Source organism: Polypterus senegalus, chromosome 13, assembly GCF_016835505.1.
Source record: "Polypterus senegalus isolate Bchr_013 chromosome 13, ASM1683550v1, whole genome shotgun sequence".
NCBI lineage: Eukaryota > Metazoa > Chordata > Cladistia > Polypteriformes > Polypteridae > Polypterus > Polypterus senegalus.
The window spans coordinates 115,934,321-115,961,422 of record NC_053166.1 but is presented as its reverse complement, the minus strand read 5'-3'; the positions used below and the strand labels follow the sequence as shown (position 1 = coordinate 115,961,422).

At 37.2% G+C, this 27,102-nt stretch overlaps 1 protein-coding gene across 3 annotated transcripts in view; it reads right to left on the bottom strand.

Annotated features, from left to right (window-relative positions):
- Nucleotides 1-1,288: 1,288 nt before the first annotated feature.
- The window catches only part of cltb (clathrin, light chain B), a 45,159-nt gene continuing 19,345 nt past the window's right edge, over nt 1,289-27,102 (bottom strand). The window contains exons 3-6 of one of the 3 annotated variants that reach the window (XM_039773927.1): nt 19,950-20,067; nt 17,459-17,570; nt 12,944-12,997; nt 1,289-4,362 (exon numbers count right to left, since the gene is read on the bottom strand). In XM_039773927.1, coding sequence (XP_039629861.1) covers nt 4,191-4,362; nt 12,944-12,997; nt 17,459-17,570; nt 19,950-20,067 — 456 coding nt within the window. In that variant the 3' untranslated portion in view covers nt 1,289-4,190. Of the gene's footprint in view, nt 4,363-12,943; nt 12,998-13,176; nt 13,201-17,458; nt 17,571-19,949; nt 20,068-27,102 lie in introns of all 3 variants that reach the window. The other 2 variants (XM_039773928.1, XM_039773929.1) reach the window with 2 other exon arrangements.

The following is a 27,102-nucleotide window of genomic DNA, read 5'->3' as shown; positions in this document are numbered from 1 at the left end:
AGCTCGTTTCACGTCTCATTTCTGCTTGGCTGTCATTTAATGAAGAAAGGAATCATTTCACTAACAGGGCTATTAAAGTGATGGGGGAAAAAGTTAATTAGCAGTGAAAACTGGTCACTGACTAGGAAAAGGGTTAGAATGAAAACCTGTAGCCACTGCGGCACTCCACGCATGGAGTTTGCCACCCCTGCTCTACACAATAGATTTCCAGGACAATACTAGCACTTACTTGCCATCTACAGAAATTCTTAGAAGTGTTCTCCATCATAGGCTGCATTAAAAATGGAGACGAGTCAGAGTACAGGAAGAATGAAGGGCTTCGTTTTGTGGTGCAGGAACAACAACCTGAAATATCCATATCAGCAAGGCAAAAGAGCTGGTGGTGGACTTCAGGCATATCAAGGAAACTGTGAGAGCAGTCACCTTTAAGTGTGAGGACGTGAAAGTGGGGTAGAGATACAATTACCTGGGAGTTCACATGAAATACAATCTGGACTGGTCTGACAACACAATGGCTCTTTACAAGAAGGGCCAAAACAGAACTATAGTTGTTAAGGAGACTGTGGTCTTTTGATGTGTGCAGCAAGCTGCTGGAAATGTTCTATCAGTCTACAGTAGCCAGCGTGTTGTTCAGTGCCACAGTCTCCCAGGGGTGGCAACCTGCGTTCAAAAGAAGCAAAATCACAACACCCGAACAAACGTACTAGTACTCCATTACAGAATGACCCCTGGACACAATGGAAACTGTTGTGGAAAAAGAGGATGGTGGCAAAATTAGATGCCATCATGAAAAATCCCCTCCAGGAAGTGCTCTCTTTGAGCACTTTTAGCCACAAGCTCATTCAACTATAGTGTACTAAGAAGCACCTTTGGGGGTCTTTTCTGCTCACTGCTATCAATATCAATAAATATTTGCACAATATACATTTATCGATTTAGCCATCCAGGGTCTTGAATGTCCAATGAAGGAATGCAACAAGACACACATAGAAACGGGGATACAAGGGCTTGAATGTCCAATGGAAAAGGTAACATGTAAGACATACTCACTGAACAGAGTGTTGTAAATGTAACTTGCAACTGAAGCAAACAAACTTGCCATTGTACCATTAAGCCCCCTTTATTAAACAGGCATTTTGCTACACTAGGTGAGAGATAATTTAGAACTAAAAAACTAAGGATTACACAAGAACATAAAACCTGTTGCTTTGATTATGAATCCTAGAATAATGCAACTGAAATGTTATTGCACCACCTAGTGGGTAAAATATGGACCAAACAGAAATAATTTCTAGATAACTGATTTTTATTTATGTAACCATGTGGAGTAACAGTTTTGATTATTTTGCACAGCTATCTCATCTCCAAAAGTGATGCTTGATTTTCAGTGACACCAAATGCAGTCATGCACAAATACATAAGCACCAACAAAAAAGAGTAAGGGGGGGGTGGGTTTAAAGAAAAAAAAAAAACACAAAATCTGAATATTAGCAGAGGTGTTCTTGTTCAAGAACAGGTGGCAAATGCAAAGTAACAGCAGCATGGTGCAAAAACGCGGCTCATAAGGGGACAGACAGGGGGACCAGCATGGCGGAAGTGCAAAAAAAAAAAAAAAAACTTCAGAATCTGAGCATTGACAACCATAGACTGACAGAAATACACTGAACAATTTCAGAGCCTGTAGTGTAAATTTTCCTCAAGCCGACTGAGATAATTAACCTTTCCATCTGTTAAAAGCCAAGTAGATTGTGTTGCCTACTCTGATCTAAAATAGCAGTCTTGCTAAATGATTTACTTTTCAACATGTTGGCCATGGCTTAGCCCTCTGGACATGGCAGCCACATAATACGAACCTTTATGTATATTAAACCGGACTGCCACTACTCTAATAAATCTGAAGAATTAGCTAAATTAACTCAGGAAAGAAAAAATAATAATAATAATTAAAAAAAAAAAAAAAATGGTGGTTAGGATAAGATCAAAAGTGCACATTGACTGGAAAGGCTGCCATACAGCAGCAGCTCTCACAAAAGTGACCCAAAGACCCACTTTTAAATGTCCGCTTGTGTTTAGAAGAGGCGGCTCTGTGATTTCAGGGCCTGGTCAGGATGGTCTTTTACTAAAGCTCCCTTACAGGCAGGCATAATATCAGTGTTCAGTGGGACACGCCAACTAGATACAATTTCTCCCAGACTTCAGTACTCATAGGTCCATAAGAAGGCACAGGATGAATATCTTTTTTATGAACATGCTGCCAAGATTGATCTAAAGGAATTTATAAAAATTAAGATTTTAGAGAGTCATGATAAAAAAAGAGGAGTCTGAATGAAAGAGTAGCTAAATTAAAGAAGATAAACCTAAAGGCTAATTTTTGCGAAAAAGTATACAGCAGACCTTCTCATCTTCACAAATTTAGCTGTTATTAGATATGCAAAAATTGTGTGGCAGTGAAAATCGTTTAAAATGTAGCAGAAATACACCTAAATGCAGTTTCTCGTTTCATTATTTTAATAGCACTTTAAAACCGTTGGTTAACTAAGACTAAAATCCATGAGAACGTTCCTTACCAAGACAGATCACCCAAGAACTACTTCTAAAAGCACAGAAAGGTGAAAGCCACAGTGGCCACGTACAATGGAGTAGATGGCAGAGCTCAGTTCACAACAGGGATTTCCGTTTGCTAAATGCTATATTGATTAACTTTACTGTAAATGTGGATGGATGATAGGGACTTAAAACCTAAAGAGGATCAAAACTGCCTTGCTGATATTATTACACCACTTAAGTCAATTTTTGCATAAAATAGACAACTTGGACCTTTATCATTGAAGGCAACAATTTCCCAAATTATTTTGTCTTCGATTTATTAACAAAAATGTTATAACATGTGAACAGCAACGGTTATTAATTCTGGAAATCTCCCAGAAAAAGTCAGTAACAGTTTATGAACTATATGGAAACTTTAACCTGCCTGTTTGGTCACACAGACTGAAAACCTCCTTTGTACACAAGATGGAGTTCTTCTGCTTTGATTGAAAATTAGAATTTAACCATTCTTCATTGAAACTGAATTGAACACAGAATCTGTCCCAAAAATACTGTTTCACTTCATGCCTGTCATGGGGTGATGCACACCCTTGAGAAATCCAACTAAACCAAACTGAAAGGAGATATCAATGGCCATGAATTTGTGCCACTCTGATGATTATTTTGACACATGCCACTAAATGTAAAGCAACAGTAATGCAGACTGCACTATGAAAACACTTTCTCTTCCTATAAGTTGTAAACAATTCTCCGCAATAAACATTTTCACCATAAGACATGCAACTTGACTCCTCCTTCCCCTAAAGAAGAAGCAGCCATGTAGAAGTAGTCCCAAACTGCACTTGGAGATTTAATGAGGCCCTGCCTAAAGGCATTTCATTGCTAAAGATGATCTCTACAGCTGCTTATGGCACCTGTGAATGTAACAGACAAAACATTTTGTGTTTTTTTCCCCCTCTTAAATAAATTTAAATGTCACTGGTTCATTTGCTTTAGGAAGGTAATCATTGGCCGTGATTGTAGAACTTCTGAGATTGTCTGTTTGGCAGAAAAGGCATCTGAGCCTTCAGAGTGAACAAATAAGCACTGTGGAGCTACTAAAACACAATGTTAAAAGGCATTTTTAGAAGCAGCATTTGCTAAGATAGATGAAACGCTGCAAGAAAATGGCACCTTCATTTGATGAAAGACATGAGCCTCTATCATCTTAGTGGAAAGGCAGAATACAAAATCCACTGAAGAAACATTTTGGCTCCTGTACATCTATCTAGCACAACAAGAAAAAAAAATGCAGCAAAAGCAAGAATATCCACATGTCAGGTTTGGATATTCACATCAAACATGGCCCTCTATTAAGAATTTATATATTAAATAGGGCTAATGCAAAATGAAAACCAAACAATCAACAGCTTAAAAAACAAATATTAGTAAAAATAATATTGTTGAAAAAGAAATTGGGAAAAAGACAAGAGTGTTCCTGCATGGTGAAGATGGTAAGAGAAGAACCACTTGCAACATATTTGGTACTACCCTTGGTCCAGGCAACAAAGACACGGCAGTTTTGTAGCTACTACCGTTATCTGGAGGAAGCCATTTTGGGGGCAAAAGCCCTCAAAATCTACTCACTCCTGTCAAAATTTGAATTAACGGACCAGGGGAGTCTGTTTGAGGGATATAAGCACAGAGCGCATGCGTGACACGTCTTTGGATTGCTTGTTGGTTTTTGGGTTGAAGTCACAGAGCCGTGCAACCCTCTCCCACTCTGAGCCTGGAGTGTCCTCATCACACTCCTTCATGAAAGCTTCCTCTGAGGCCCTGCAAAAAGAAGCAAAAGAAAAAGTCATGAGTTAATACAAGAAGGACTCATGGTACGCACCAGATGTTTCAGCAAACTTTACAGAATATTCAAACAACGACGGGGCACAACGGGACAGATTCACTCTGCATGCACACTGCAAACAGACTCTGCCAGACCCTGAATCCTCTCATTACAGCCTAAACATGGGCATCAGCCGAAATGTGGAAAGCACCAATACCACGAGAATTTTGCCTCTACATGGATATTTGAAGGCAGTGACAGAATAGTTAAATGTAGAAACCTGTTTTTTAAATTTTACTAATATAAATGAACATTTTTCCATGTGTGCGTATGTTATACAAGAGTACCAAGAACTAAAGCAAGTCAAAATTGGAAAGCACTCGTTTGATTACAGGGTCTGGCCGCAGTCAGGTTAAGGACTATAACTGAATAACTTGAGGGTGGCACACAAAACAATCACACCCTTATTTAAAGACTGAAGGCAGTTTAAAATCCCAACACAGGGCTACACACATACCTCTGTTGACCTGTTCAAATACTTCAACTTCTTTTAAAATCTGGTGCAAATTTACTGTGGTTTTAATAAGATACAATTTTTTTTTTATGTTATCCAAGATGTTATCCTTATTATGTATATAATTGCTTTTGTCTTAAAAGCAACTGGAAATTTCAAAGATCAAATTCATTTTTGCAGATACCAAGGATATAGAAAGGGTAAAACTGCCACCTCAAGGAGCCTGGACCTCCTCGATTCCTGCATGAGTACATTCTGTGCTCAGTTTTGGTACCCACATCACATTCCAAAAACATGCAGTTAGGCTGAGTGACAAATCTAAACTGTTCAAGTATGTGTCCACGGTGGACTGGAATACCATTCCTAGCTTCAGCTGGCATCAATTTCTAGCACTGATACACCTGAATGAAAAATAAAAAATGCAACTGGCTTGAACATGGTCTCCAAATATCATATCAGCACAGAGACTTACAAAGCAGAGAAAGAACAGAGAAGCCTGCACATCTAATTTTTTTAATCCACAATTTTCATTGGATTTTATCAATTTATTTATGTACTTTTTGAACACTGCACTATTGACACTTGTTGGTTTTACTTTTGTTTTGATTGGTTTTTAATCAGTGAATTGTCCTCATTTGTCAGCTCATCCCGGTAATAACTATCAATGGTGTTGGTTCCACTGACTCCCATGTTGGTGGTGTGAGTCTGTAGCGGACCGGCATTGTCACAACTTTCTCACTAATTTGACATAAGGGGTGCCCCCAGAAAAATATTCACAGTTTCAGCAAGTATCAACAGCGCACAATTGTCCAAGCAACATGTACACACAAAGTAACATTTAAGCAATGCAGATGAGTAAGCTACATGACTAATTCAATTACAGTAATCCCTCGCTATATCGTGCTTCGACTTTCGCGGCTTCACTCAATTGCGGATTTTATATGTAAGCATAACTAAATATATAATGCGGATATTTCGCTGCTACGCGTGTTCTGCGGACAATGGGTCTTTTTACTTACTATACATGCTTCCTCAGTTGGTTTGCCCAGTTGATTTCATACAAGGGACGCTATTGGCGGATGGCTGAGAAGCTAACCAATCAGAGCACGCAGTTAAGTTCCTGTGTGCTGAATGCGGTGTTAACCAGGAAGTCTTGTCTCGCTCATTCAGCATCAACGTGTTTCGCTGTGTAGAGAGTCAACTTTTGTGCTCTTTTGTGTTTATCTTTGTGCATAGTCAAGCCCTTCATTGAGGGTCCAAAACGATCTGCTCCTGCTACTGCTTCAGGGTCTGTGCCGAAGCGCCAATGGAAGATGTTAACGATTGCCGAAAAGGTAAACGTTTTGGATTTGTTGAAGGAAGAGAAAAGCTACACCACACTAGGACGCCATTACAGCATCAATGAGGCTATGATTCTTTTTATTTAAAAAGTAGGAAAGGAATATAAGATCTACGGCCGCAGTGTCCTTTTAACCAGGGTGCAAAACGAGTTGTAAGTGGATGTAATAAGGCACTAGTCTGGATGGAATCTGCTTTAGGGATTTGGATTGAAGACGAATAACGGGGGTGCTACACAGTTACCTGAAGTGGCTCCTTTAGAAGGGCTGTAACGCTCTCCTTTGTTGTGCAGTAAAATTAAACTCATTGTTATCGGACAAGTCATTGTGTCATTTTTGGTGAGTAACCATAATTAGTTTTCTACTTACAGTACTTAGTACGTGTACTACATTTAGTGTCACTGTACACACATTTACTGTATACAATTTTTCTTGCATTGTACGTATTTATTGCTGGTGGCCTGTCTATCGTAATGGCTGTAACATATGTGATATCGGAGACACTCGATATCTTTAAAATAATATTTAGATTTTACTGTATATAAACAGTGTGTTTACATACATAATTTCAATGAATCTTACCTAATATCTAAGAGAATACAAATGGATTATGCTGTATAACTGTGCAGGGAATATTTATAAACAGTGTGGGAGAGTTTATAAGGGCTTAAAATATATAAAAATAACCAAACAAACATATGGTTTCTACTTTGCGGATTTTCACCTATCACGGGGTTTCTGGAACGCAACCCCCGCGATCGAGGAGGGATTACTGTATTTATTTTTTTTTTATTTAAATGAATAGGACCCAGCATTTATTTTTCTATAATCCTTATGACGAATGTGACCTCCAGCTTGAAATTCTTCTGTGTCAACCAACCAGTGCCAGAAAGAGATATGCTACTTCAGTGAAGTCAGGAAGGAAGTCTACACAGATGAGAGACATCTGATCACGGTTATACAAACATTTGACGTCTGCAGTTAACACAAGTCTCTATATGTAAACAAGTACGTATTTCTCCCCATTGACTAAACAACTTACCCAGTTCAGGATCATAAACAGCAAGTGCTTGTCCCAGCAGCATCTGGTACACATTTGGTACCAACGCTGCATCACAGATCACAAACTCACTTAATCATAGAGGACCAGTTTTTTTGTTTTTTTTTTTGCCTAAAACTCCAATGGTATTTTTGGCTGAAGTTAAAACCAAAAAAATTAGACTCAGGTACAATTTAGATGTACATATCAGGTTTCCAGAAAACTGAATATCAAATAACCTTTGTACCATAAAAATTAAGGGCATCTACCTAAACTCGGGCTCCAGGGAAGACATGGGTGCAATCCAAATTAAAGTTGGCATGCACAAAAATATCTTCAGCACAGAGAATTCTTTCAGAATTCTGTTTTTAGTCATGTGGTTTGCACAAAGCAAATGCTTTTCCACTTGTCCCAGTCTATCAACTTGAAGAGCATAATGCAACAAATTTCAGCCTTTTCTGGAGTAAAAACATGAAATTATATTAAGCTAATATTAAAGTTAGTTATTTTACAAAGGACTGTTCTTGTGAGAATATATAAAAGGTAAAAATATTTTCTAAATATTTTTTACATAATATTATTATTACTACTACTACTTACTGTACATGTACCAATTTAAATTTAAGTCTTGTGAATAAAGCAGCCACACAAGACCCCCCGATGTTAATTATACTAAATTTAAAGAAAAACAAAATTCCCACACAGGAATCTTTAATAAGTCTAAATATAGCCTTGACTTGACTGGGATGGACAGAAGAGTCATAGTTATAAAAGTGAAGTTTTAATTGCATAGGTTTTGGGACAGAAAGAGAGGATCACAGAACCGGTGCAACAAACATCCTTCATCCCCAAGCTGGGCAGATTTTTTCACTCCTTTTTAGCCTTCATGAAAACCCATAACCTTTGCTCTTTAATAATATCTTCTTGCTGTTTTAATAAAAAGATTTTAATTCCAAATTCATGTCACATTAAAAGTTATAATACTCAGAATTATTATCACGTAATTTACAGTGCAAATGAAATCAAGGCTGTAGCACCACTATATACATATCATGCATGACACTTTACAAAATGGATGATTACTCCTGCAGCCATTTGGGAATTCTACATTTATAGGCTATGATGAAATAAATACAAGCACAAGCTCCAGGCATGAAAAAATGGTTTTGTGCAAAAATATACTGCTGGCAGGGCTCAGGAGGAAGGTACAAGCATGGACTTGTGAAACTTGCAGTATGTTGAAAGTCAAGAACAAAAAAAAAAACCAATCCAGATTCCAGAAAAGAATGAAACTTCCAGCCAATCATCTTTATGTTCTGTATTGTATTTGAGTAAGCAAACATGTCCCCTCAAGACTACCTTTAAGTAGCTTAATACCCCTGCTCAGTCCTGTTGTAGGGAACCTTCCCCAGTAAGATTTGGTGCAAGAGAAGAACTCCTCATTTGGGTACCAGTCCACTACCAAAACTTCATTCATTTTCAGTTTACGTTTAATTTATATGTTAAAATATAGTACTGTAACAAGTACTCAAATATCCCAAAATGTAACTAAATACAATTGACTAAAACTTTGTTTAAATGAGGCTAGATCACGTAACAATGTAATCAAATTTAACCTACTTAACCTTCACCTACGATTTGGACTCTCATTTCAGCTCTTTTGTACAGCACAATTCACAGATCAGATTAAATAAGGCTATACAATGGGAGACCTTTTTTGCTTAAGAAGTGGCAGGCCTGAGGCACAGTATTTTAGTATGTATAGCATTTTAGCTAAAATCAGTTGCAAAGTTCTTCCATGCAACGTTTCAGGTTTCTTCTACCTCATTAGAGGATTCAGATTTGAAGCACAAGCATATGCATCAGAATGGCATACCAGTCGGAATGCCAGCGTATTAAAAGAGATCTCATGGCATGATCCATGTGACCAGCAGGCATAATCAATAGATCTTATGAAAGATTTATACAGTCATGCATGGATTTACAGTTAACGGAGTTCAGGTGATTTGTACTTGGGGCTGAGGGTCATAGGAAAACAATGAGATAATACTTTATAAAGTAAGTAATAAGTCTTTCTCATCATATGTTTTCTAACTCTTGGAGGGCCTTTTATGGATAGTTTTAATTGGCGTTGTTGGACGTGGCTGATTTTTATGTATTTGGCCCACACCTCCTTCCTTACCTGTGTTTTTTAAACTTTAGGTCCCGCATCCCAGTTTTGCCTTTTTAAATTCATTAATAAGCCACAAGCAAAAATTGCAAACCACAGATTGATGAAATGAGCATGAAAGAGAGTGCCTCCTGGTGAAGCAAGCTCACTTGGAAAAGGGAAAGCATATTGTGCAGTGTTGCCTATCACTTAGGCGACAGAATGCAACCGTTGTAAAATGTGAAGCATTGGATGAGAAACATTTCTTTACATTGACCTGGCTTTACAGTCACCGAAACAGAAGACTGGATTGTGCTACTCTGTACCATCAGTTGAAGTATCGGTGACCTATATAATTCCCAAAGAGCCTTAAATTCAATGACCTGTACACTTTGTGTCTGACATAGAACTAAATGGCTGGTGTCAATGGAGCTGGACTGTATATGTTTATACAGGAAAAACTATCATGTGTAGATAATGTTGCTAATCAATAGGCAACATGTTAAAACTCTGCAGTGCCACGATTTGTGAGAAAAACTACCTTATCTCAAAACCTCCGTTTTCCTTACCTAAAAGATTTCAGGATATATTTACATATGATGTGTGTATGTTTATATTACACACTCACTGAAAAAAATTATTAGGAACACCTTTACACCTGCTTATACATTCAATTATCTAAGTCAGTCAATCATGTGGCAGCAGCACAATATAGAAAATCATGTAGATACTGGTCAGGAGCCTCAGTTTTTGTTCACATCCAGAATGAGGGAAAATGTAATATCAGTGGTTTTGATTACAGCATGGTAGATGGTGTCAGACAGGCTGGTTGGAGCATTTCTGTCTAGCACAACAGACTCATAATGGTGCAAAAAACAAAGAGACATCCAGTAAGTGGCAGTTCTGCAGATGGAAACACCTTGTTGATGACAAAGGTCAGAGGTGAATGGCCAGACTGACTGAACAGTCAGAAAGGCTACAGTAACCCAAGATAACCACTCTGAGCAAGCTTGGTGAGTGGAAAAAACACCCAGAAAAAAAAAAAACTTCCAGACATACAACCATAGATGCAGCACTCCACTGATCTGGGCTTTATTATACTTTGTACAGTTTCCTCACATGAAAGCCGACTTGCAGTTTACAAAAAGACACCTACAGAACTCCCAGACTGTGAGAAACAAGATTCTCTGGTCTGATGAAACCAGGCAATGCTCATCATCACCTGTGTAATGCCATTTCTGCAGTGAGACATTGTGGTGGCAGCATCATACTGTGGGGTTGTTTTTCAGAGGGAGGAACTGGGAGAGTAGACAGGGTTAAGGGAACGCTAAATGGAGCAAACTACATGGATATCATAAGTGGAAAACCTACTCCAGAGCAGTCTGGATCTCAGACTGGGCTGAAGATTCACATTCCAACAGGAGTGGCTTAAGGACAACACTAGGAGTGTTCGAGTCACCAAGGCACAATCTGAACTTGAACTCAACTGGTGAGACCTCAACACGACAAACAGTCAACACCCATTATGACAGAGTCTGAGAAGATATACAGAGAAGAATGACAGATAATCCACATATTCAGGAGCGCACAGCTGGTTGCATTATTTCCAAGAAGATACAAGGCCATAATCATTGCCAAAGGTGCGTAGTGGTTGTCGGATATATTTGCTGTCAGTGTCCATTTGTACCTTTCATTGTTTTATAATAATACAGAAATTCAGTTTCAGGGCTTTTCAAGCCATGAACTGCTTTGGATAGACCACTTGACTCGGAGGGCCAGCGAGACCCATAAATAAGGGAGGGCAGCACTGATTAAAAGAAAAAAGAGAGAAAGTGCCGGATGTAACGGAAATATACCACCATTAGATGAACCTGGGTTCATCTGTACAGGAGGGAGAAGGTTAATGAATGGTTGGATGAGCAGCAGGAACTCTGGAGAGGGCCGGGTGGACATGTGGAAAAGGACTGTGAGTGTTGTTTCGGCTGGTCTAAGGTATAGCCCGGCGAGATCCTTGCTAGCATGAACAACAAGGGTATTACTGGTTTATTTGTCGGGGGTTTTGGAAAGAAAGAGGAGGGATGTGCTGTACCATGGGGGTGTATAAGTAACAGATCATTTTTTGTGTATGTGTATAGTTACTTTTTCTACAGTAACATAATTATTGCCTTGATTATATTCATGCTTGCTTGCTTGCAAATGCTAAAAATGTGTGTTTTCAAATAGCCATTATGTAATTCGTAATTTGAAAAGATTAAACATGTACCTATTTGTGAACTTGTCACAGTGCTCTGCTCCTGTATTCAGTGAAGTATAATATTGGACATATTATATATCTATATAATATATATATTATATATCTACATGGACAAAAAAATGTGTATTGTCTGTTCTCTGAGGTAAGCCAGACAGAATTTCTGAAACACTATTTAATGTAAATATCCTTGTGATATTCTTAAGGTTTTGTGTACCAATAATAATAATAATACTGTTTGTGTTTATGTTAAAATGTTTGTCATAGCATTCAACAGGGTATGTTAAATAATGAACTGTTTTCATAAACAAGAGGACAACTTGTGCCATTTTAATTTTATCCACACAGCAAGTAAAAATGACAGGGAATTGTTTTGCAATGTGAAATTATCATTTTAGAAAGTTGATATTTACAAAGACAAGTTCAATGCTTTAAAATACAACTGCATCTGTGTCGTTTATTTAATTTAATTACTCACTTCCCCAAAGCCTGCTTTGTATATTTAAATTAAAAACATTTGACCTGCCAGCATCAGGTGTTCCTGCCCCTGACAGATCTATTCCACCGAGCAACAGAAATTGTACACTACAATAGAGGCAGCTTGGCCTAGTAGTTAACAGTCTGAACAAAAATAAATCACCAAGATTACCGGTGCAACCTCACTCCATTTTTTTTTGCAGTCTACACATAACAGGTCAGCTGCCCAGCAAAAGCTTCAATGGAAGAAATGTGTGTTTTTGGGAGTGGAGGAGATTGTTGCTTAGTTTTCTGCTGTAAAGATTTCATTGGAAGAATGGTAGAACATAAAATAAGTTCTACAAATGTTCCCTCTTTTTCTGAAATATATTTTGAATACTGCACTGTATCAGTCAGAAATTAGAAAACAAAATTGAGAATCCAACCTGCAGTATGGAGTAATTCAAAAGCATTTGAATCATTGTGCTATGCAGTTCTACATAAGATAAATAACACTTTTTCTAAAGAAAAGGGTACAGAACTGTTGGACAAGGGTATCATAACCAATATAAAAACATAATGAGATCAAATTCAACTATTGAAATAAGGCTAAATTTCAATATCATGGTCATTCTAGAGGCAATCGTGCCTTAATTCTTATATATCTGACAAAGAATGCTATATGGTGCAGTCCATATTTGTTGTGCTCCTCCTTTACTTAGCTAGTTTCCTTATACAGGAGGATTGCTAATGTACATAAAAAAAGTAAAACAAAAACACCCTAGAACTATAAAACAGAAGCAGAAACAAAGAAGAGGTAGGAAAACATACACATAGCCTATCACATCAGCGTTGGGCTGCTCGTAGAAAGCCTTATCAGCAATCCTAGTGAGCATGCGAGAGATAGGTTGGAAGAGAAAGAGAAAGAAAAGCAAGGGTCAAAAGACAAAACCACATAAAGGCATCATCACAGCAAGCAAGTATTAGGATCAAATATACTTGACATAGCAAAAGGGAAAAAATAAGTTAGTGCAAACAGAGTAATAAGATATATTAACAGATACCGTGCAAGAGTTTGGGTTGTTCTGCTGAAAAACACAAAGAAACGATCATTAGTAATACATATCTTCTTCAACACTTCTGTACTTGATGCAAAAAAGTAGATATTTAAGTTTAAATTACTACAGTTCTGAATAAAAGCCTTTCCTAGACTAGGTGAAATAACTTGTACATACTGTTCGGAGACCGCAACAATGAAATACTGTAGCTGTGGCATGCTGCGTATACAACTCTATAGATCTTGCTATATTAACTTGATGATATTCCCCCAGTTTGGAGAAAAGCAGCCTTTTTGTATGTACCCTCTAGCTTGAGCACAAGAATGTGGTTACCACATACCTTTGTCTCAGAATATCAACAGCAATGCATAAAAAGACATGCCTCTAAAAAGGGCTCTCCTTAGACATTGTAAGATCTATTTAATGTTGATGGCATTTTAGGCTAATAATAAAAAAAAAAAAAAAAATTCAAATCTATGGTCTTAAAGTACATGTAATTACAAAGCTGATTTCTGGATTTCCCAAAAATGCTTCTGAAGGTGGCTAATAATAAGCGAAGGATTAAGACTGAAAGAGTTAATAGTCTTTCCTGTTCAACACACTAGGGCCATACCATGTGTCCAGACTGGTTCAAACGTAGCAATTCAAATTAGTTCTTTACTGTGATGAGATTTTGTTTTATTTCAATTTATTTTTGTATAGTACCCTTCAATGAGTACAGGCTTGAAGTGCTTGTACATGTTTGTAGCAACAATGCAATACCAAAAATATTTCAGCCACAAATCATTTAAATACACAAACATAATTAAGGTTACACACATTAAAATGACTTCAGTTTGACATAAATGACCATGCAGGTCAATTAATATTATAATGGACATATGAACAGTTGGCAGTGGAGAAAAGGAATACAAAAGTTCTAAGCAACAGAATTCCTGTGCAAAGCAAATCTGATGATCCAGAGTTGATTTAAAAGAGAAAACCAAAGTCTAAGTCCAAGAAAGTCACAGTTATATGGTGAATTCGGCCAACTGGCCAAAGAAGTTGCACCTTGGAAACTCTCCGGATTTTTAACTTTACTAGTCTCTATTGCTAACACCCAACTAACCGATTGTTTTTAAACAAAGCTTTTCTTGTAATTCAGTTTTGTAAGCAAACTTATTTTTCTCCCATTTTGCGTTGTATTTGTTGTTTCTTTAAATCCCTACCAAAAACAGGAATCAGAACATGTTTAAACACAGAGAGGATAAAAACCATGGGGTAAAGATAACAGATTTTACTTATGCCAAACTTAAACCCTTTGTTAAGCCTTTACTCATGATAATAAATGACAATACACTATAAAACCTAGATGAAGTACTGGTCTTAGTTTAGTGTACCTTAAGATATAACAATAGGTTGAATAAGGCCCTCACTGAAAATGAATATTCAATATGTAATTTCTCCATAAAACCATGAAATTAAAAATTACTATAAGAAAGAAACTGATGCAGCAGCAGGAAACAAATGTATGTATGATTATACTTAAAGGATAACTTCATTATTTTTGAAGTCTCGGTTATTTTTTTTCATAATCATGCTGCACACACCCAGAAATTTGCCCTTTTAAGTGATACTGTAATAATTGATGTAATAATTGATTATCGTGGCTTACAATTGTGACCAAAGGGATAGATGATAGAAGAAGTGCAATGCAAAAGCCTTAAAACAGGCCAAATACACCCGCTTGCAGTTTTGAAAAACAAGCCTTCTGCATTTACAAAATATGTTTAAGACAAGAAAACAAAGTAGTAAATAACTTATTTGTATGGCAGATTCTTGTCCCTTCTTTCTCAAGGGAAGCATTTGTGCTCTCTTCTCCATTCACACAGTCACATGGATGGGCAGATATAGAAAACACCTTGGAGCCAATAGCAAACAATGTACAATCTAGCATTATACCGAGTATAGTGAAATCTTTACTTGCATGTCCTAATCAATATGAAACATGTTACCACTCTTTGGTGCTTTGATTAGCGAGTATAACAACCTTACCTCAAAACTTCTTGTCTCCCTTCTCTGAAAATTCTCAGAACACATTTACATTTTATACATATGAAGATTTATTTACAAATGAATGTGTCAATCTGTTTTAATGTCACAGCAGTATGTTTGATTATTATAAATAACACACATATACTGTACATTGTCTAATAAGTCTATATTAAAAAAACATGGAATGCTTCTCTTTTAAAGTCTTGGTGTATATTATACCCAAATTTGTGTGAATTTTAATGCTGTGTTGCCAATGTCACTGGTACATATAATTAAAATATACTGCAAATAATTTAGAAGTAAAACACATCTGTAGCTGTTCAGTACAATATTGCTTTCCATTTAAACTGTTACGAAAATGTTAACACCCAAGACACCTAAAAGTGATTGCTTTTATACCCATTATAATATATTATAGTGCAATTCCTTAGTATATACTGAAAAAACTTTGCATCAGTATCTCAAGTGTGGAAGATTGTCACTTTTGTACATAATGAATGAGGTGAACAGGGTAGGCAGATGTTTATTAAATGTTGCAATTTCACAAGATACACATTGTACTGTATTTTTATCAACATACTTTTCCAAACTAATTGTGATCACAATACTTTGTAGTGGGCGGCATGGTGGCGCAGTGGTAGCGCTGCTGCCTCGCAGTTAGGAGACCCGGGTTTGCTTCCCGGGTCCTCCCTGCATGGAGTTTGCATGTTCTCCCCGTGTCTGCGTGGGTTTCCTCCGGGCACTCCGGTTTCCTCCCACAATCCAAAGACATGCAGGTTAGATGGACTGGCGATTCTAAATTTGCCCTAGTGTGTGCTTGGTGTTTGTGTGTGTCCTGCGGTGGGTTGGCACCCTGCCCAGGATTGGTTCCTGCCTTGTGCCCTGTGTTGGCTGGGATTGGCTCCGGCAGACTCCCGTGACCCTGTATTTGCATTCAGCGGGTTAGAAAATGGATGGATACTTTGTATTTTTTGGCTTCAATTTGATATATTGTTAGCATTTAAGGCTTTTGCTTCCCCGTGATCAGTACTTTTAAACCAGAACAATTTTTTTTTTTTTTTACATTTATAAATACAGCTTTTCAAAAATACAAACTTCCAGGGCAAATGAATGTATTCCATGATTGTGAAAAAACAAAAGACAGACATGCAGAAGGTATCCTTTAAATTGCTCCCGATTGGATGCAACATCCACGTTAAATATACTGAGCAGATTCAGCAGCACCTTGTTGGGTGCCAGCCAAGTTGGAAAAAATGTTATGCACAAAGCATAGAGTTGAAGATTATAACCAGCTTTTACTATATTTTTGGCTAATATTCCCAAGTAAAAGCCCCAGATTATAAACCCTATAAATTGTGATCACAGCTGTTTGTCCAGATGGACAGTCAGTACATGCTAGTTTACTGTAACTGCAACCTGCTCTATTACTGGATACATTTAAAACCATATCTAATCAATCTGTAAAAAGTCAACACCAGATAAAACTGGAGTTTCCAAGCTACCACATCAGATAATAGTACTGGGCTGGGGGCCAACCATTATATGAGTTGGACCATCTCTTTATACTGAATATCTTAATGCAGAAAAGTAAGAACTTCATTCTTGGCACTGATCCCTTGCTATTTTCACTTGAATTTGTTGTAGACACTTCACCACAAGTCTTTAGATTTACTGTCGTTGCAAAGAGACTCTCCACACTCTATTATTTAATAGTGATCTAGTTAATGTACTAAACATATAAGAATGAATGAATAAAATACACATGAACACACTTAATTGAATAAGGGGGTTTAAAATACCAAAGACTGAATAATGTTATCTTAAAATGTGATGTTCTACCTCTACAAATGGACACATGCAATAGGTGAAATGGATCCTTAAATTGGAGGGATGAATTAGATGCACTTCCTAAATCTCTTCTGTAAACTGCTTTGATAGCCACCTAGGATACCTACTGTGCAGTTAAACTATTTCCTTACTTGGCAGTTAGAGTCATAAGATAGTGAGTGATTATGATGAATTATAGAACTACACAATGGCAAAAAACATACTCCAAAATGTTTTTTTATTTATATACTCAAAATAAAAGTAGTAAACAGAACACACTCTCAATTTAAAAATTTTCTGAAAGCAATAAAGAGCACAGTTTAATAGGACAGAGAACATCCTTCAGGCTTAACAGAATTTTTTAAATAGTCTGCAAGGCCAACAGCATTAACTCTTACTAAGCTGATGGCTTTTTTTTTTATCTTACCGGTTATTGACTTTGTTCTTCTCCATTTGTTCATTTTGGCGCAAGTGCCATTCTTCTAGCTCCTTCTTGGCCTTTTCTCTCCACTCTAGCTCTGCTGCTTTTGATGCATGGTCTTCAAGGTAAGAAAAAGGAGAAAGAAAAAAAAAAAAGAGAGAGTTATTTATTAAGAAATACACTTTTGAAAATATTCAGCTCTTATTCAATATGTATTAGGATTCCTGGGCATCCAAATATTGGGGTATCAAAGGGTTCTGAATCTAGAACACAACTACAGCGTTTTCTAGAAGTATACCTTAGGAAGAGTTATGTAAACAGACACCTTTCATCAGTGTACAGGCATAAAGTTGAGAGACGAAGAACAATAGCCCATTAAAAGGGGTATAAATGACTTTGTGCAAAAAGAAAACATGCTAGGCAAGTCTTGAGTTAGGTACATATACAGCAGAGAGGGTTTTTGTTTCATTTATTTTCTCTTATTTTTGGATGAGATTAATTTAAATTTTCTCCACTGATGTCTCTAAGTAAGTGTTGATTTTGAAAGAAGGACCAATGCCACATCCATTTACACAGATTCTGAAAATAATTAGAACAGCTGGATATACATTGTATAATTATTTAAAATGCGAAACATGAATAAATTCCACCAAAGTGGCATACTATATAACTGTTGCAAAACCTAGTCATATACCCATCAGTAGCTTGTCTACTGTAATTGTGTCAAAGGTTAAAATTTACATTTTAGAAACAGCAAACATTTCTAAACTCCATAAAAGTGACTTGATTTTACTATTTAGGAATGTATACATTATATAGATACACTATTGATCAAAATTAGAGAACATATTTATGAGAAATTGTTTCTTTCAAATATTGGCAACATCACTGCTCAAAACTTAGTCATAGTTGTTGTATGTGCAATTACTAGAACATTCTATTAGAATATTTAAAAAAAATAACCAAGGCAAAAACAAATTCAACAAAAGCTACTAATTTTAGAAAAGTACAGTGATCAAGATTAGAGAACTACTACAATGGTATTGCAAAAAGAAGCTTGAAAATTAACTTTGTCAATGTTTATGGACGATTACAGCTATCAAAATTGAATGGGAAGTGTAGAGGCCCTTGCATTCAATGACTTTGGCACATCTGCGCCCACCAGACATATCCAGTTTTGTGCATTGCTCTGGCTTGATTTATGCTCCATTTACCTTCCACCTTCTTCCACAATTCAATAACGGGGCGAGTTTGTTTGCCGTAACTTAGTCACCAATTATCTTGCAGAGATTCTTAATTGGATTCAGATCTAGACTTTTGGCTGGCCAATTCATCACTGTGCTATTCTGCTTCTAATTATTTTACCTGTTTTGCAGTGTGGCAAGGGATACTGTCATGCATAAAAATGACTGGCTGATTGGGTAATGCTAGCACAGATGGAACCACATGTTGGTTCTGATTCACATTAGCATTCACCTTTCCATTTAGCTGTATGAGGTGTGACACCTGCTACAGAGAGTATCTTGCATACATACCATGATGCTTACTCCTCCAAACTTTACCGACTTTTGCACTCACTTTGGGTTCAGTCTTTCTCCAATTTAATGCAGAACATGTTTTCCACCTGAACCAACTAAATGAATCTTACTTTCAACACTGAAATTAACATTGCACCAGTTCTCCGCAGTCCACACAACATGCTTTGCAGCAAAGGCCAGTCTAGTTTTTTGTTTTTTTTTGTTGTTTTTTTTTTTTAATTCTTCTTGCTGATGAAAGGCTTTGTCACTGTGGAGTGGGCCTTCAGTCTCTGAATAAGTGGCACTGTATATCGAAATAAATTCTTGCCCTGTTCAGCACAAAAGTAGGGAGCAATTCCAGTTGCAGGGCTGAAACAGTCCCCACATTGAGTAATCTCTGTATTATCCTCTTTATTGTGCACTCATCTTACATGGGCGATGGGCCTTTTTTCAGGACTTGAATGACGTTGATTCTTTATACAGCTTCAAAATTCTAGAAATTATACTCTTGGAACAACCAACTTCTTTTCCAACGGCTGAGAGGGTCGTCTCATCAGCCTTCATCTGAACAAACTAATATTGCAACATTTCAGTTACCCTAGAGAGGCTCAACATCTTCCCAGATGCCTAATAAGGTTGACAAATTGGTTGGTGTTGGTGTTGCTTGCAACATCAGAAGTAGCAATTACCTAGAACAATTTGTTCCCTGATCTTCTATTTTCTTGTTTAAATCTTTTATATTTTGTGATATGGGATAGTTTTCACCACTGAAATATGATTACAATATGTGTCTTCAATTCAAATGGAAATAACACTGGATTCTGATAAGCAGCGACTTTGTAAATTAGAATAATGTACTTTGTTCTCTAATTTTGATCACTTGTGCAAGTCTGAATGACATATAAAAAAAGTATAGATAAAGAGTAACTAGAATATACGGAAAAAAAAATTTACTCCCATAACAAAACAACTTAACATACCAAGTTCTTCCAACCTAGTTTTCTGTTCCTCCCTCCATTTTCGCAGGCTCTCTGGTTCCTGCCTAAGCTGGTCCACTCGTGCTATTGCAGCATAGCTGTCATTGGGGCCATTTGTCTCCTATAAAAGATAATTGTGCATCATCATTTTTCATCAATATTGACAGTAAAGAAATGTGCATATATTATTTGAACCCTTAGAATCAGTAGTGAATCTAACATACTGAAAATTAAGAAAAAATAGCAAAGCTCTTAAATAAGAACTTTAGCAAAAAACAAATACTGTACATTCTGTTGAACAGACAACACAACATAATTAGACATAGTCTGTTTCAAAAAGCTTTCTTAATTTAGCCAGCCCTGCAAATAATACAAGTTAAAGGTTTTTCTTTATCATAAACTGCCTTCTACTGGCCTCACTTGTCTTTAGAGTAGGGGAAAGTCTCAAAGTTTACCAAGTGTCTAAGACCACAGTTCTCAGGTTCAGTCCTTGGGTACTACTGTGGCTGAATCCTTTTATTCCAACCAGTTTTACAAACCAATTTTTCACTGTTACGACTAATTCATCTAGTTGTTTCATTAGCTAGCCTTTTTCTTCTTGTCGTTTGCTTTCAGAAATGTGCACTAGTACAATTTACATTCAACAGAAATTTCAGGTTTTTTTCTCATAGCCTTACACACTTCCTTTACCATTTTCTTTTAAATTCACTTTTGTTGATTTTTTTTCTCACAACTGAATCCACATTCTTACAACTACTGACAAGCTGTGCTCACACAGATGCAAACAACACTGAAAGATAAAGAGGAGCAGCTACTTTAGGCTTATGCTCTTATGTCTTAATTTGTAAGAAATGACCAAAATCAGTGCTTCTCAAATTCAATTCTGTGGACAACCACAACTACAGGTGTTTACTCCGATCAATATCTCCTTTTAACTTGACTCCTGTCTTATTTAAGCAAGCTATTATTTCCAATTTTTCTTTTGTGGTAATGCAGAAATTATAAAATTAGTTTGCTAAATTGTAATGGAATGTAGTAAGCATCGGTGTGTGTTACGAATTTTCTTTAAATTTTTTTATCTTGCTTTCAAGAGATGGCACAAGGGAATAACACTGAAATAGGTGCTCTTCAGTGTCATTTGCACCAGTGTCACAGTTCATGACTAATAGTCAGTATTTGAATATAATCAATGGGGTAAACACCACTGAAAAAATAAAATTTTTCAATAATGTGTCTATTTGTTTTAAAAAAAAAGTACGCTTGATAAAACAATAGAATAAACAAAACTCTAGTCTGAATTGTATTATTATTCAGATAAATTTTCATTTAAATGTATGCTAATACTAAAGAACACTAGCTCACCCCACTAGTACCCAGTTTCAGTTTATAGCCAAAATAATATCTGTGAGATGTTATCCAACTTTCATTATGTTTTCTCTGCTTAATATTCTTTCCTCCACATCCCCAGGATGTTTGTGAGATAAATTGGTGACTGACTTTTTGTTCTGAATTTAGTTAGCTCAAGTGTGGCCTAAGTGCGATTATATCCTACAATGCATTGGTATCCAGACTACAATGGACTGCCTTGCGCTAGCTGCTGCCAGGATAGGCTCCAGCTCTTTGTGACCCTGTATAGGTATATGGATAATGGAAAGATTAAAACTTGTAATGCTCTGAAGAAACTTTCAAGTATCAATACACAGTGTGCACAATTATTAGGCAAGTTGTATTTTTGAGGATTCATTTTAATATTGAACAAAATACAGTGCTATCAGTCAATCCAAAATTTTAATAAACCTGAATGTTTTACAAAGGAAATATGAGTGTGAAAATTCTCAGGGGAATATGTATGTGTGCAATTATTAGGCAACCATTTGTGTGCAGAATTATTACGGAACTAAAGGAAAAACGAAAAATTTCCCATCTCACTTGTTTCTTTTCATCTGTTAAAAGTGAGAATAATAAACAAACAACTCAAAATTTACAAATAAACATTCATCCATCCATCCATTATCCAACCCGCTATATCCGAACTACAGAGGGTGCAAGGCAGGAAACAACCCCCAGACAGGGCACCAGCCCACCACAGGGCAAACACACACCCACCCACACACCAAGCACACACTAGGGAGAATTTAGGATCGCCAATGCACCTAACCTGCATGTCTTTGGACTGTGGGAGGAAACCGGAGTACCCGGAAGAAACCCACGCAGACACAGGGAGAACATGCAAACTCCACGCTGGAGACCCGGGAAGCGAACCTGGGTTTCCTAACTGCGAGGCACCCACAAATAAACATGACATTTCCAAAAAAAAAAACAGTTACCAATAGCCACCCTTCTTTTCAATAACAGTCATAAACCTTCCAATGATGGAGTCTTGTCAGTTTCTTGATCTTTTGAAGATCAACTTTTTCTGCAGCAGCAACCACAGACTCCCAGACACTATTCAGAGAGGTGTACCGTTTTCCTTCCCCGTAAATCTCCCGTTTAAGAAGGGCTTTAGGTCAGGTGAGGAAGGGGGCCATGTCATTATTCTATCATCTTAAAGGACTTTACTGGCTAACCATGCAGTGGAGTACTTCAATGCAAGCGATGGAGCACTGTTTTGCAAATAATTTATGGTCTTCTTGAAAGATGCAGACTTTTTCCTGTACCACTGCTTGAAGAAAGTGTCTTCTAAAAAGTTGCAGTAGCTTTGGGAGTTGATTAAGTCCATCTTCAACCTGAAAAGGTCCAACTAGCTACCAGCCCATACCAGTACCCCACCTCCACCTCCCGGGCATCTGAGTCGAAGTGGAGCTCTGTGCCCATTACTGATCCAGCCACGGGCCCATCCATCTGGTTCATCAAGACTCATGCTTATCTCATCAGTCCATAAAACCTTTGAAACATCTGTCTTCTAATATTTCTTTGCCCAGTCTTTACGTGTTAAAGTATGTGTCTTGTTCAGTGGGGGTCGGGTTTTAGCCTTCCTTACCTTGGTCATGTCTCTGAGCACTAAACACCTTGTACTTCCGGGCAATCTAGGCGAGTTGCAGTTCTGGAATATGACAGCATTGGGGGATAATGGTTTCCTAGTAGCTTCACGTTTGATTCTTCTCAAATATTTGGCAGTTAACTTGTGTCTTTTTTTTCCTTCCTCAACAAGTTTCTTGTGACCCTGTTGACTATTTGCATTAAAACGTTTGATGGTTCTGTGAACACGCCCCATTATCTTAGCAATTTCAAAAGTGCTGCATGCCTCTGAAAGGCTTTTTACAATTTTTGACTTTTCAGAGTCAGTTAAATCTTTTTTTTTTGGCCCATTTTGCCAGAGGAAAACAAACTGCCTAAGGCCAGGTTTATACTTCACGTGATGCGACACATGCTCCAGCGGATGCTAGTGCTACACAAGCATTGTACCATTTATACTTGCGAGCATACTTTGTGTAAATCTGGAAGATTTCATCAGGTGACAGTGCAAGATATCATCACGGTAAGAAAACGATCAGCATCATTGTGTTGTGAATTGCCTGAAACATCCATTAAATTCTGAGGACACCTTGCCACAATATCTCTGAAAATGACGTTTAATGATTACATCCATCAATCCAGGGATGTGCCCATTCCAGCTAGTACTGGGCATGAGGCAGAAACAATCACTGGATGCTGCATCAGCTCATTGCAAGGTGAAAACAAGCACTCACATACACTAGTGTCATTTTAGTATAACCAAATCCCCAAATTTGCATATCTTTGGAAGGAAACCGGAACACACTGTGGAAACCCACCAAAAAAAACTTGCAAACTCCAGGCAGGGAACACCAGCAACATGATTCCCCTTGCGAGACAGCAGTGCTACCCCTTCGCCACCGTGTCACCCCATGTGTGTAAATTTTTAACAGTATTCATTATTTAAGCTAAATTAATGATTCATTTGTAAAATGTAACATACATAGTTTAACGCATTTCATCATGAACTTGATATGAAGTATAAATCTAAGGATTCTAAATGTGCAGAGAGTTGGAATATCATACATTTAATGTGTTCTGTGTGTGGCAGTTGCTGCTGTCAGGTCATGAGGAAGCCCCAGAAGCACATAGTGATTAACAACTGGGTCGGTTCTAACATGACGTTTACGACAGTCTATTTTAATGAAAAAGTAAACTATGAGCGATTAACAACTGGGTCGGTTCTAACATGACGTTTACGACAGTCTATTTTAATGAAAAAGTAAACTATGAGCCGAAATTTCCACTTTATTCACAAAGTATACCTTTTCACTGTGCCCTTCATTTTTTTTTCTCTGTGGCACAAATACAGCACTATACATTCTGGGGGGGAAAAAAAAAAAAAAGGCACAGAGGATGGTATGTGAGACTTTTAAAATGTATTGTGTTATCACAATGGGTAATATGTGACGCTTGAATATAAAAGTATATCAATCCCATGGGATCCTCAAAGCGGCTTTCTGTCACGTAGATAGTAAACAGAGACTGTGATGTCACATTCCAACTTTTATCACACTCTGCCCCCCTCACACCCCCCGCCCCAACACTTTTTGCTGGGACTGCAACTCATGCACGCATCAGGTTAATTTCTGAGGACCTGCTTAAAGGATGTGTCAAATAAACACTGGGAGCACGTGGCAGCCATAATGCATGCATGTACGCATTCTGAGCATGAAGTATAAATGAGCCCTAATTATTATGCACACCTTGATATAGGGTGTGATGTACTCAGGCCACACCCTCCCTCATTACCCAAATACACATCACCTAATATTCTTAAATCTAATAAGCATTCAAGTTAATACAGATTGGAGTTGGAATATATGCATAAAAATGATATGGTCAAAATACTCACTTGCCTAAAAATTGTGCACACAGTGTAGAACGTGGAAACACAATTACACGCATCCTATTAACAGCATGATGTACAATGGCAAGAAAAAGCAAATTATCTCATAATTTCAGAAACTCTAATTGAATAGAGACAAAACATAAAAAATTAAAGTTGGAAAAAAAAAGTCTTGTCTACTGTAAGACATCACCATGTAGCACCTATGGACCGTGTTTATTACTTTTCAACCCAAGACTGTATCAGCTAATATACAGAAATAATCAATGTGAACAGTGAATAGACTACTGGTCAAAAGTTTTAGAAAACATCCCTTGTTCCAGTTCTTATTCAAATTTAATCGTTTGACATTCAAAGAATTACCTAAAATAGTGAAAAGGTAAGCAGTAAACTGATATCAAGGTTTAAATTTGAAGTTCAGGTTAGCAAAAACTGAAAAAAGGAAATTTCAGAATATTACAAATGGACCTTCTTCAGGGAACAACTTATAGATTACAATCTACAGATTTTATGCAGCAAACAAAGTAAATCAAGCCTTGGAGGTTGAAGCCAACAATTTGTACAGGTGTTCCAACCTCTGTTGATTACTTAAAAACCCTCTGTCTGTCTTAAAGCAGAGCTGGAACAGACTGTGTTACTACACCCTCTGAAGTACTACTTGGACAATATGACACTGACATAAAAAAATAAACAATGGCAAATTAAAAAAAAAAAGTCAATGAATCATTAAGTGAACAAATTTTATTCAAATTTTTGATTCATGACAGTAGCCACTATAGTGGATTTAAACCTGTGTATTAATGTAATCTCTATTAAATTAAAATGGAACATATTGTACTAGCTAGCCTTAGGTTATGAAAGAGTTAAATAATTAAAGGCTCATGACTGCATTTTTATTTCTCTTAATGCATGGAAAGTCACCATTATCTACCAGCCCTAGGTCAGAAATGTGAAAAGTGATGTAGTGGACATAGAGGGAAGGTAACTCTGTGGGGCAGATGGTAACTATGCTTTGGTTTTAAAAATAATGGTGGCAAAGTAAGGGGGCAGAAAGCAGTTATTTCTGATAAAGCAAGAGAAAACACTGGTAGTATGGATTCATTTTAGGAATAAAGGATTTGTGTTTTTTGAGTCAGATAATGATGAAAAATGTTTAAGTGCAGAAGAGATACTGAGAAGAACTATAATAAATGTTAAGATTCACCCATCGAAGGGCACTCACATCATTGAACCGAGACAGCTGTGTGCAACTTTTTAATCAAGTCTATTCTGCTTGCCCATCTCAAAACTCTGAGTGTTTACTTTGAAAAGAAAGTGAGCCCATTCTCTAAAACATCACCTTTTGTGGATATAAAAGCCAAACTATGGGAACGTTCGATTCAGAATGCCAGTCACTATGCAAGTCACAAACTCTGCCTCCACCAAAAGAACCCTGGACCATCACACTTTCTCTTCCATGCTTGACAACTGGTGTCACACATTGAAGAAAGATCACCAACTTGATGGCTTACAAACACTGAATGAACTGAAGATTTCAAATTTTTGATTCACCGGTCCAGAAGACTTTCTTCCAGTCCGCAGTAGTCTATAGCCAGGATTTCAAGGCCCTATTTTGTCCTTTAAGGAATGGTTTTCTTACTTCCACTTGCTCTGTCAAAGCTGTTGCACAAAGTCTCCTTCCTCTTCACAGTAGAAACTGAGACTTGCTTTTTTACTCTACCACTGTTAAACTGTGCTTGAAGCTATTGTGCTAACAGACACCTATCACACAAGCTGGTGACCCTCAGAAAATGGTTTTCTGATTGGGCCATGACTTTGGGTCTGCTACATCTCTTTCTATCAGAGTTTCTTCCAGTTTCCAATTGCCTTTGGATTGTGTAGGGATACCACACTCATTCACACTTTGCTTTTTTACAACTTCTCTAAATCAAAGTATACACTTCTAAGGGTAATAATGCTTTGTCTCATTTGATTTGTTAATTGCAGGGGTGCGGAAATCCAACACCCGACTCGGGTAAATTGACCGTCGGACAAGCGTGTTTTTCTGGTTTCAGTTGTCCGCGGACAAGTGCAATTTTCTGGAGAAAAAAGAATTAAATGTGCAGTGCAGGGCACATTTTTACCACTACTTTCAAATTTTAAACATTTGGTTACGTGAAACAGTCTACTTTGGCATGTTCTTCATGTCTCAAATTGGTATTCAATATTGTTTACAAAATGACAGCTGATTTTTCAAAGGGGAATCACTCTTGTGCTCTTACATAAGTATTTTACCCTACTATTTACTGTACATGCATTTTTTTCATGCCGACA